A 12,662-nucleotide genomic window follows, 5' to 3' on the forward strand; every position below is an offset into this window, starting at 1 on the left:
AATTTTTCTTAATGTAAGAATTTTTAGATGTTTGGATTAGAAACAAGACAAAAATACTGAGTAAGAAGAGCATTTTTTGCAGTGTATAACTGCTCCACACGGCTCTGGGAGGTTAGTAAAGGCCTTTAGAAGTGAATCTATGCGTTTGTGAAAGAAAAATATCCATATTTAAAACTTAATAAAGTAATGTTTCGACCGATCGCCTTCCGTATTCAGTTTTTGGGAAAAGTGTTGAAACTTTTTCAACTTTGTTACACTTTTCCACGGAGTGCGACCGAATGAAACTTTCACTTTAATTAAAAACGTTTAAATATGGATATTTTTCTTACAGAAACGCAACGATTTGCTTCCGAAGGCCTTTATTAACCTCCTGGTGCCGTGTGGAGCAGTTATATGACGGATAGATGCACTTTTATTGCGTTGAAAAACAGAGCAACAATCCCTGCCATTGTAAAGCTGGATTAGCAGGACTTTTTTAATATAACTCAACTTTTATTCGTCTGAAAGAAGAATATCATACACACCTAGGATGACTTGAGGGAGGGTAAATCATGGGCTAGCTTTCATTCACAAATGCACATTCTGTCATCATTCTGTCTTTTTGTTTTGGGAACCAAACAACATTACACCGCATTGACTTTTAATGTTTGTGTTCAGCAGAAAGAAAGTCAGGTTTTAAGTGACAAGAGGCCAAGTAAATGCTCATTTGATTGGGTGAAGTGTCCGTTCAAGCATTTTTTTTTCTATTTAGATGAAGTATTCCCAGGCTAAATCTGAATTGTGTGTGTAGGTCTGAGAAGTTGGCTGAACTCTGCTACGCGAGCGTTCTTGAAGATCTGGGTTTTGTGAAAGCTCAAGAAGTCCTCGTCTCTGAATCCTCACAGGTGCCGTATCAGCACTACAAAAAATCTTGTTTCTAGTCAAAATATCTAAAAACTCTTACATTAAGAAACATTTACTAGAAAAGTAAAAAAAAATATTGTCTTGTTTTGAGAAAAAATAACTAAAATTAAGAGTTTTTTCTTAAAATGAGCTAAATAATCTGCCAATGGGGTGAGAAGAATAATCTTGTTTTCTGTTTGAATTAAGATTATTTTCCTCACCCCATTGGCAGATTATTTATCTTATTTTAAGCAAAAACTCTCCTAATTGTGAGTTATTTTTCCCCAAAACAAGACAATTACTTTTGCAGTCTAGTAAATACTTCTTGTTTTAAGAATTTTTAGATGTTTGGACTAGAAACAAGACAAAAATACTGAGTAAGAAAAGCATGTTTGGCTTACTGAAGTGTCTGTGAATGAACAGTGGAATTATGGGTAATGTTTGTTTGCAGGCGGCAGTGGCGGCTCCTCGGGGTCACGAAGGGTCAGAGACGCGACCTCGAGAGACCCTGGAGTACAAGGCCGCACTGGAGCTGGAAATGTGGAAGGAGATGCAGGAAGACCTGTTTGATAATCAGGTAGCGGTTCAGCTCTAGATGGTGACAGTGGATTTCCAAACCTCTCCCGTCCCACTCCCACAAAAAAACTGCGGGAAAATTCCCGTCCCAATCCCAGAAGAATGACTCCCATTCCCTCCCACTCCCATGTTGTGTTTTTTTGGCCGGAATCTGTCAGTTACTAGCCCAGGGTTTTTCCTACATTGAATTTTTTTTGCCGGCTGCCAAAACAAATTGTTGTCCCGCCAAATTTGATGAGTTATTGTGATTTATAAATTGATGTAGAGGACGAATGCACGTGAGAGGGCGTCTGAGCTCTTTCTCACTCGCACATATCAATCAAAATCAACTGAACTGACACAATGGTAAAAGGTCGGAAGACTGACTCCATGCTCCATGTGGCGCGTCCGCACAGTATTTTCCCTGAATTAAGGCCTGTGCACACCGAATCCGTAATTCACATGCGGAATTTACGCACATCAAAAAATTATTTTGACCTCATTTTATGTCAATCACGCTTGCACACTGCCTACGAAACTTTCGTCCGTCAAAAAAAATTCGGAACAGGTTCGATTTTCTGCGTTTTCGCATCCGTAAAAACACATTTTGAGAGACGTTTTGACAACTCAGATACATATTATTCTAGCAAAAACACTACAAGTATTATTATATCACAGCTATAATTATAGCACATCAAGTCTCTGTAAAGCTGTGTGTGTGTGTGTGTGTGTGTGTGTGTGTGTGTGTGTGTGTGTGTGTGTGTGTGTGTGTGTGTGTGTGTGTGTGGTGTGTGGGTGTGTGGGTGGCCTGGTAATCCCTACGTTATGGGGACAAAATGTCCCCACAAAGATGGCAATATCCGAAATCCTTGTCCTTGTGGGGACATTTTTAGGTCCCCATGAGGAAAACATCTTATAAATCACACAGAAGGAGTTTTTATGAGAGAGTAAAAATGCAGAATGTTTCCTGTGATGGGTAGGTTTAGGGGCTGTGTGTGTGTGTGTGTGTGTGTGTGTGTGTGTGTGTGTGTGTGTGTGTGTGTGTGTGTGTGTGTGTGTGTGTGTGTGTGTGTGTGTGTGTGTGTGTGTGTGTGTGTGTGTGATGGGTAGGTTTAGGGGCAGGGGCAGTGTAGGAGGGTAGGATGTACAGTTTGTACAGTATGAAATCTATTACGCCTATGGAATGTCCCCATAAAACATGGAAACACGACGTGTGTGTGTGGGGGGGGGGCATGTTTTTGTGACATATGAGGACATAAATATGTATAAGGACACAGCCCTGTCACGATAACAAATTTGCTGGACGATAAATTGGCCAAGAAATTATTGCGATAAACGCTAATATTGTCGTTCTGAGACCATTTTACCATCTAAAATAATGATAATGATATAAAAATGCAGGAACACCTTTTCAAAGGTCAATAAACTTTAATTTCTAAAGACTATTTAACACTAAAAATGGAAAACATTTTAAATAACCACAATAAATGAACAAAACAACCAAAAACAATAAAAGCAATGGACTCTCAGTATGGTAAAAAAATCATTTAAATAAGTACCAAAAACAATAAATGAAATGGATGTAAAGCGGATGATTGTGTTTTAGGAGCATATCAGGGGCGGCGGGTCACTAATCCCACGGTTCGGTTCGTATCGCGGTTTTAGGGTCACGGTTTTCCGTTCTGTACGATTCTTGTTGTTTTTTTTCTTTTAATCCAGAAATGTACTTCAGCATGATATATTAATTATCCACAATTTAGGATACAGTATTAAAAAAAAAAGTTATATCATAGCCTAATCATGCACAAACTGAGCTCGACCATCTCTGAGGAAAAAGATATTTTGACACAGCGAGAGAGAAGACATTGATGACGTTTTTCATTTATTTGGCAAAGAAAGGAGAATGTGTATCGCTATCTCTGCAGGAACTCATGAGCCTTTAGCACACACAGACTGAACTGAAGAATTACCTTGCGTTTATCAAACTTCAGTGTAGCTTTAAGCCTCGTTTATACACGACGCGTCCGCTCGAGCGCGAGGGCGCGCGGCAAAAATGACGTCGATGCGGAGTGTGCGCGACCCCGTTTCGCTTGCCATTGTGCTTGTCAAATTCCGTAACTTTGCGTGTGGCTCCGCAACCGAAGAGCCACGAGTTCCAGACGAATCTGCTGGCCGAGCATGACGTCTCATCACGCCGCACCCGGTCTGCGCGTCGAGTATAAACACCTCCCCAAACGGACGAGGCGCGCGCAGTCAACGAGCGAGACGAGGAAAACAAAAAAGCATGCAAATGGAAATTATCACGGCCGGAAAAATGATCGAGCTCATTTTTTTAATTGTACGATTAATTGATTTATCGACTATCGCGACAGGCCTATAATGCCATGGGTATGACACAGGTATCACAGGAGAGGGTGAAATATGAGGACATTACCCATGGCCCCACTTTACAAAAGGCTTATAAATCACACAGGAGGAGTTTTTATGAGAAAGGAAAAATGCAGAATGTTTCCTGTGATGGGTAGGTTTAGGGGCTGTGTGTGTGTGTGTGTGTGTGTGATGGGTAGGTTTAGGGGCAGTGTAAGGGATAGAAAATACGGTTTGTACAGTATAAAAACCATTACGCCTATGGATTGTCCCCATATGTCACAAAAACAAACGTGTGTGTGTGTGTGTGTGTGTGTGATCGGATCCATAGTCATACTGCCAGGTGTTCGGGATCAATTGATTCACGGAAATTAGTGTTCTTCTTTTTAATATGTGTCTCTAGTATTGCTAGCAAAGCATCAAACTGAGCCACTGACACTAAACTTTGAATCGGTCGGTCTGGATAATCCCGCTGGATAGAAACTCTCCTCTCTACGCGATCGCTGGAGTGGATGAACACAATATCTCCTCAGGACAAACAAATCATCCTCACTAGACGTCACTTTGTCCTGTTGTGCGTTTTTCCCCCGTAACGCATTCATCAAGACTCAGTATGCAAGGTGTCTGTGGGTGACAAATTTTTCGGATCACGAATAAGAAAAAAAAATTATCGATCACCTTTACTGCTGGATGTGAATTGTGCTCAAAAAACGCACCTCTTGTGACAGACGTTTTGCACACGCAGCTGACATAAACCATACTTTCAAATACACTGAAAAATATCCCTATAATGTGTTTTCTGTGATGAGACAAATCTTTTGCGTTGTTTTAACAGTCTGGATTCACACACAAGGCGTCCGCTTTTGTCCGATTCGCGAACAAATGACTCATTCGAACCGATTCATTTTTATGAACTGATCTGTCAAACACTGAACTCACGAATTGGTGTGTAATCATTTACTTACAACACCTCTGAAATGAGAATGCAAGAGTGCTTACCCCATTAAACAAGAGTGTTTAGTAAGAATTAGTCTTAATAATCCACAGTATTTTCACGTATTTATTTTGAGTATTTATATTGATAATGTGTAGCCTGGATGCCAGCCGAACTTAGCCTCACCCACAAAATTTTTAAGTCGGGCAGTTCAGTCTGGCCTCGATCCATAGAGGAGTAGTTATCTCCGAACAGAAACTGACCAATGACATCATCAGGGCGGGCTTTAGCCGATGACGGACAGATGATCAACAGAAACTGACCAATGAGATCATCAGGGCGGGCTTTAGCCGATGACGGACAGATGATCGACAGAAACTGACCAATGAGAGCATCAGGGCGGGCTTTAGCCGATGACGGACAGATGATCAACAGAAACTGACCAATGAGATCATCAGGGCGGGCTTTAGCCGATGACGGACAGATGATCAACAGAAACTGACCAATGAGATCATCAGGGTGGGCTTTAGCCGATGACGGACAGATGATCAACAGTAACTGACCAATGAGATCATCAGGGCGGGCTTTAGCTGATGACGGACAGATGATCGACAGAAACTGACCAATGAGATCATCAGGGCGGGCTTTAGCCGATGACGGACAGATGATCGACAGAAACTGACCAATGAGAGCATCAGGGCGGGCTTTAGCCGATGACGGACAGATGATCAACAGAAACTGACCAATGAGATCATCAGGGCGGGCTTTAGCCGATGACGGACAGATGATCAACAGAAACTGACCAATGAGATCATCAGGGTGGGCTTTAGCCGATGACGGACAGATGATCAACAGTAACTGACCAATGAGATCATCAGGGCGGGCTTTAGCTGATGACGGACAGATGATCGACAGAAACTGACCAATGAGATCATCAGGACGGGCTTTAGCCGATGACGGACAGATGATCAACAGAAACTGACCAATGAGAGCATCAGGGCGGGCTTTAGCCGATGACGGACAGATGATCGACAGAAACTGACCAATGAGAGCATCAGGGCGGGCTTTAGCCGATGACGGACAGATGATCCACAGAAACTGACCAATGAGATCATCAGGGCGGGCTTTAGCCGATGACGGACAGATGATCGACAGAAACTGACCAATGAGATCATCAGGGCGGGCTTTAGCCGATGACGGACAGATGATCGACAGAAACTGACCAATGAGATCATCAGGGCGGGCTTTAGCCGATGACGGACAGATGATCAACAGAAACTGACCAATGAGATCATCAGGGCGGGCTTTAGCCGATGACGGACAGATGATCAACAGTAACTGACCAATGAGATCATCAGGGCGGGCTTTAGCCGATGACGGACAGATGATCAACAGTAACTGACCAATGAGATCATCAGGGCGGGCTTTAGCCGATGACGGACAGATGATCAACAGAAACTGACCAATGAGATCATCAGGGCGGGCTTTAGCCGATGACGGACAGATGATCAACAGAAACTGACCAATGAGATCATCAGGGCGGGCTTTAGCCGATGACGGACAGATGATCGACAGAAACTGACCAATGAGATCATCAGGGCGGGCTTTAGCCGATGACGGACAGATGATCGACAGAAACTGACCAATGAGATCATCAGGGCGGGCTTTAGCCGATGACGGACAGATGATCGACAGAAACTGACCAATGAGATCATCAGGGCAGGCTTTAGCCGATGACGGACAGATGATCGACAGAAACTGACCAATGAGATCATCAGGATGTTCATCAATCTCTTCTCAGGGGGATATGAGGGGGGGAAGCACAATCTCAGTCTTAGGCATAGCCTCCTGGGCTGAAAATGGGTCCCACTCCGGCCCTGGAGGTGACGAACCTCAGGGAACAAAGAATATGCTGCATATGTGTATATGCAGGAGTTATTGTTCTGTCCCTTGGAGATGATGATGATGATGATTGTGTGTGTGTTTGGTCCTCAGCTGAAGCAGAAGGAGTTGAGTCACATGCAGGCGCTGGCGGAGGAATGGCGGAGGAGAGATCAGCAGCGGGAGGCGCTCATCAAAAAGAAGGTACACACACACACACACACATCATTTTTGACTGTGCTCCTAAATTTTTGACTGTGCTTCAAAAATTTTGACTGTGCTCCCTAATTTTTTTTGAATGTGCTTCTAAATTTTTGACTGTGCTCTTAAATGTTTGACTGCTTCTACACTTTTGACTGCTCCTAAATTTTTGACTGACCTTCTAAATTTTTGAATGTGCTTCTAAATTTTTGACTGTGCTCTTAAATGTTTGACTGCTTCTACACTTTTGACTGCTCCTAAATTTTTGACTGACCTTCTAAATTTTTGAATGTGCTTCTAAATTTTTGACTGTGCTCTTAAATGTTTGACTGCTTCTACACTTTTGACTGCTCCTAAATTTTTGACTGACCTTCTAAATTTTTGATTGTGCTTCTAAATTTTTGATTGTGCTTCTAAATTTTTGATTGTGCTTCTAAATTTTTGACTGTGCTTCTAAATTTTTGACTGTGCTCTTAAATTTTTAACTGCTCCTAAATTTTTGACTGTCCTTCTAAATTTTTGACTGTGCTCCTAAATTTTTGACTGTGCTCCTAAATTTTTGACTGTGCTCCTAAATTTTTGACTGCTCCTAAATTTTTGACTGTCCTTCTAAATTTTTGACTGTGCTCCTAAATTTTTGACTGTGCTCCTAAATTTTTGACTGTGCTCCTAAATTTTTGACTGTGCTCCTAAATTTTTGACTGTGCTCCTACATTTTTGACAGTGCTCCTAAATTTTTGACTGTGCTCCTAAATTTTTGACAGTGCTCCTAAATTTTTGACTGTCCTTCTAAATTTTTGACTGTGCTCCTAAATTTTTGACTGTGCTCCTAAATTTTTGACTGTGCTCCTAAATTTTTGACTGTGCTCCTAAATTTTTGGCTGCTCCTATATTTTTGACTGTCCTTCTAAATTTTTGACTGTGCTCCTAAATTTTTGACTGCTTCTACATTTTTGACTGTGCTTCTAAATTTTTGACAGTGCTCCTAAATTTTTGACAGCGCCTAAATTTTTGACTGTGCTCCTAAATTTTTGACTGTCCTTCTAAATTTTTGACTGTGCTTCTAAATTTTTGACAGTGCTCCTAAATTTTTGACAGCGCCTAAATTTTTGACTGTGCTCCTAAATTTTTGACTGTGCTCTTAAATGTTTGACTGCTTCTACACTTTTGACTGCTCCTAAATTTTTGACTGTGCTCCTAAATTTTTGACTGTGCTCCTAAATTTTTGACAGTGCTCCTAAATTTTTGACAGTGCTCCTAAATGTTTGACTGCTTCTACATTTTTGACTGTGCTTCTAAATTTTTGACAGTGCTCCTAAATTTTTGACAGCGCCTACATTTTTGACTGTGCTCCTAAATTTTTGACTGTCCTTCTAAATTTTTGACTGTGCTTTTAAATTTTTGACAGTGCTCCTAAATTTTTGACAGCGCCTAAATTTTTGACTGTGCTCCTAAATTTTTGACTGACCTTCTAAAATTTTGATTGTGCTTCTAAATTTTTGACAGTGCTCCTAAATTTTTGACTGCTCCTAAATTTTTGACTGTGCTCCTAAATTTTTGACTGACCTTCTAAATTTTTGATTGTGCTTCTAAATTTTTGACTGACCTTCTAAATTTTTGACTGTGCTCCTAAATTTTTGACTGTCCTTCTAAATTTTTGACTGTGCTCCTAAATTTTTGACAGTGCTCCTAAATTTTTGACTGCTCCTAAATTTTTGACTGTCCTTCTAAATTTTTGACTGTGCTCCTAAATTTTTGACTGTGCTCCTAAATTTTTGACAGTGCTCCTAAATTTGTGACTGTGCTCCTAAATTTTTGACAGTGCTCCTAAATTTTTGACAGCTCCTAAATTTGTGACTGTGCTCCTAAATTTGTGACTGTGCTCCTAAATTTTTGACAGTGCTCCTAAATTTTGGACTGTGCTCCTAAATGTTTGACTGTCCTCCTAAATTTTTGACTGTGCTCCTAAATGTTTGACTGTCCTCCTAAATTTTTGACTGTGCTCCTAAATTCTTGACTGTCCTCCTACATTTTTGACTGTGCTTCTAAATTTTGGACTGTCCTCCTAAATTTTGGACTTTGCTCCTAAATTTTGGACTGTGCTCCTAAATGTTTGACTGTCCTAAATTTTTGACTGTGCTCCTAAATCTTTGACTGTCCTCCTAAATTTTTGACTGTGCTCCTAAATTTTTGACTGTCCTCCTAAATGTTTGACTTTCCCCCTAAATGTTTGACTGTCCTCCTAAATGTTTGACTGTGCTTCTACACTTTTGACTGTGCTCCTAATTTTTTGACTGTGCTTCTACACTTTTGACTGTGCTCCTAATTTTTTGACTGTGCTTCAAAATTTTTGACTGTGCTCCTAAATTTTTGACTGTGCTCCTAAATTTTTGACTGTGCTTCTACATTTTTGACTGTGCTCCTACATTTTTGACTCTGCTTCTAAATTTTTGACTGTGCTCCTAAATTTTTGACACTGCTCCAAAATTTTTGACTGTACTCCTAAATTTTTGACTGCCCTCCTACATTTTTGACTGCCCTCCTAAATTTTTGACTGCCCTCCTAAATTTTTGACTGTGCTTCTAAATTTTTGACTCTGCTTCTAAATTTTTGACTGTCCTCCTAAATTTTTGACTGTGCTTCTAAATTTTTGACGTGCTTCTAAATTTTTGACTGTCCTCCTAAATTTTTGACTGTGCTCCTAAATTTTTGACTGTGCTCTAATTTTTTGACTGTGCTTCTAAATTTTTGACAGTGCTTCTAAATTTTTGACTGTGCTCTAATTTTTGACAGTGCTCCTAAATGTTTGACTGTGCTCCTACATTTTTGACTGTGCTTCTAAATTTTGGACTTTGCTCCTAAATTTTGGACTGTGCTCCTAAATGTTTGACTGTGCTCCTAAATTTTTGACTGTCCTCCTAAATTTTTGACTGTGCTTCTAAATTTTGGACTGTGCTCCTAAATGTTTGACTGTCCTCCTAAATTTTTGACTGTGCTCCTAAATTTTTGACTGTGCTCCTAAATTTTTGACTGTCCTCCTAAATTTTTGACTGTGCTCCTAAATTTTTGACTGCTCTAATTTTTTGACTGTGCTTCTAAATTTTTGACAGTGCTTCTAAATTTTTGACTGTGCTCTAATTTTTGACAGTGCTCCTAAATGTTTGACTGTGCTCCTACATTTTTGACTGTGCTTCTAAATTTTGGACTTTGCTCCTAAATTTTGGACTGTGCTCCTAAATGTTTGACTGTCCTCCTAAATTTTTGACTGTGCTTCTAAATTTTGGACTGTCCTCCTAAATTTTTGACTGTGCTCCTAAATTTTGGACTGTCCTCCTAAATTTTGGACTTTGCTCCTAAATTTTGGACTGTGCTCCTAAATGTTTGACTGTGCTCCTAAATTTTGGACTGTCCTCCTAAATTTTGGACTGTCCTCCTAAATTTTTGACTGTGCTTCTAAATTTTGGACTGTCCTCCTAAATTTTGGACTTTGCTCCTAAATTTTGGACTGTGCTCCTAAATGTTTGACTGTCCTCCTAAATTTTTGACTGTGCTCCTAAATTTTTGACTGTGCTCCTAAATTTTTGACTGTCCTCCTAAATTTTTGACTGTGCTCCTAAATTTTTGACTGCTCTAATTTTTTGACTGTGCTTCTAAATTTTTGACAGTGCTTCTAAATTTTTGACTGTGCTCTAATTTTTGACAGTGCTCCTAAATGTTTGACTGTGCTCCTACATTTTTGACTGTGCTTCTAAATTTTGGACTTTGCTCCTAAATTTTGGACTGTGCTCCTAAATGTTTGACTGTCCTCCTAAATTTTTGACTGTGCTTCTAAATTTTGGACTGTCCTCCTAAATTTTTGACTGTGCTCCTAAATTTTTGACTGTGCTCCTAAATTTTTGACTGTGCTCCTAAATTTTTGACTGTGCTTCTACATTTTTGACTGTGCTCCTAAATTTTTGACTCTGCTTCTACATTTTTGACTGTGCTCCTAAATTTTTGACACTGCTCCAAAATTTTTGACTGTACTCCTAAATTTTTGACTGCCCTCCTACATTTTTGACTGCCCTCCTAAATTTTTGACTGCCCTCCTAAATTTTTGACTGTGCTTCTAAATTTTTGACTCTGCTTCTAAATTTTTGACTGTCCTCCTAAATTTTTGACTGTGCTTCTAAATTTTTGACGTGCTTCTAAATTTTTGACTGTCCTCCTAAATTTTTGACTGTGCTCCTAAATTTTTGACTGTGCTCTAATTTTTTGACTGTGCTTCTAAATTTTTGACAGTGCTTCTAAATTTTTGACTGTGCTCTAATTTTTGACAGTGCTCCTAAATGTTTGACTGTGCTCCTACATTTTTGACTGTGCTTCTAAATTTTGGACTTTGCTCCTAAATTTTGGACTGTGCTCCTAAATGTTTGACTGTGCTCCTAAATGTTTGACTGTCCTCCTAAATTTTTGACTGTGCTTCTAAATTTTGGACTGTCCTCCTAAATTTTGGACTTTGCTCCTAAATTTTGGACTGTGCTCCTAAATGTTTGACTGTCCTCCTAAATTTTTGACTGTGCTCCTAAATTTTTGACTGTGCTCCTAAATTTTTGACTGTCCTCCTAAATTTTTGACTGTGCTCCTAAATTTTTGACTGCTCTAATTTTTTGACTGTGCTTCTAAATTTTTGACAGTGCTTCTAAATTTTTGACTGTGCTCTAATTTTTGACAGTGCTCCTAAATGTTTGACTGTGCTCCTACATTTTTGACTGTGCTTCTAAATTTTGGACTTTGCTCCTAAATTTTGGACTGTGCTCCTAAATGTTTGACTGTCCTCCTAAATTTTTGACTGTGCTTCTAAATTTTGGACTGTCCTCCTAAATTTTTGACTGTGCTCCTAAATTTTTGACTGTGCTCCTAAATTTTTGACTGTGCTCCTAAATTTTTGACTGTCCTCCTAAATGTTTGACTGTCCTCCTAAATGTTTGACTGTCCTCCTAAATGTTTGACTCTGCTTCTACATTTTTGACTGTGCTCCTAAATTTTTGACTGTGCTCCTAATTTTTTGACTGTGCTTCAAATTTTTTGACTGTGCTCCTAAATTTTTGACTGTGCTTCTACATTTTTGACTGTGCTCCTAAATTTTTGACTGTGCTTCTACATTTTTGACTGTGCTCCTAAATTTTTGACACTGCTCCAAAAATTTTGACTGCCCTCCTAAATTTTTGACACTGCTCCAAATTTTTTGACTGCCCTCCTAAATTTTTGACTGCCCTCCTAAATTTTTGACTGTGCTTCTAAATTTTTGACTGTGCTCCTAAATATTTGACTGTGCTTCTACATTTTTGACTGTCCTCCTAAATTTTTGACTGTGCTCCTAAATTTTTGACTGTCCTCCTAAATTTTTGACTGTCCTCCTAAATTTTTGACTGTCCTCCTAAATTTTTGACTGTGCTTCTGCACTTTTGACTGTGCTCCTAATTTTTTGACTGTGCTTCTACACTTTTGACTGTGCTCCTGATTTTTTGACTGTGCTTCTACATTTTTGACTGTGCTCCTAAATTTTTGACTGTGCTTCTACACTTTTGACTGTCCTCCTAATTTTTTGACTGTGCTTCAAAATTTTTGACTGTGCTCCTAAATTTTTGACTGTACTCCTAAATTTTTGACTGTGCTTCTACATTTTTGACTCTGCTTCTACATTTTTGACTGTGCTCCTAAATTTTTGACACTGCTCCAAAATTTTTGACTGTACTCCTAAATTTTTGACTGCCCTCCTACATTTTTGACTGCCCTCCTAAATTTTTGACTGCCCTCCTAAATTTTTGACTGTGCATCTAAATTTTTGACGTGCTTCTAA

General features: G+C 39.5%; 1 protein-coding gene across 2 annotated transcripts in view; it reads left to right on the plus strand.

The window, feature by feature from the left end:
* The window catches only part of cep120 (centrosomal protein 120), a 75,950-nt gene that overhangs the window by 36,529 nt on the left and 26,759 nt on the right, over positions 1-12,662 (plus strand). For both annotated transcript variants that reach the window (XM_067414592.1, XM_067414593.1), the window contains exons 12-14: positions 791-884; positions 1,334-1,459; positions 6,734-6,823. In XM_067414592.1, the coding sequence (XP_067270693.1) occupies positions 791-884; positions 1,334-1,459; positions 6,734-6,823 (310 nt within the window). The remainder of the gene's footprint in view (positions 1-790; positions 885-1,333; positions 1,460-6,733; positions 6,824-12,662) is intronic.

The sequence above is a fragment of the Pseudorasbora parva genome, chromosome 13 (assembly GCF_024679245.1).
Source record: "Pseudorasbora parva isolate DD20220531a chromosome 13, ASM2467924v1, whole genome shotgun sequence".
Lineage (NCBI taxonomy): Eukaryota > Metazoa > Chordata > Actinopteri > Cypriniformes > Gobionidae > Pseudorasbora > Pseudorasbora parva.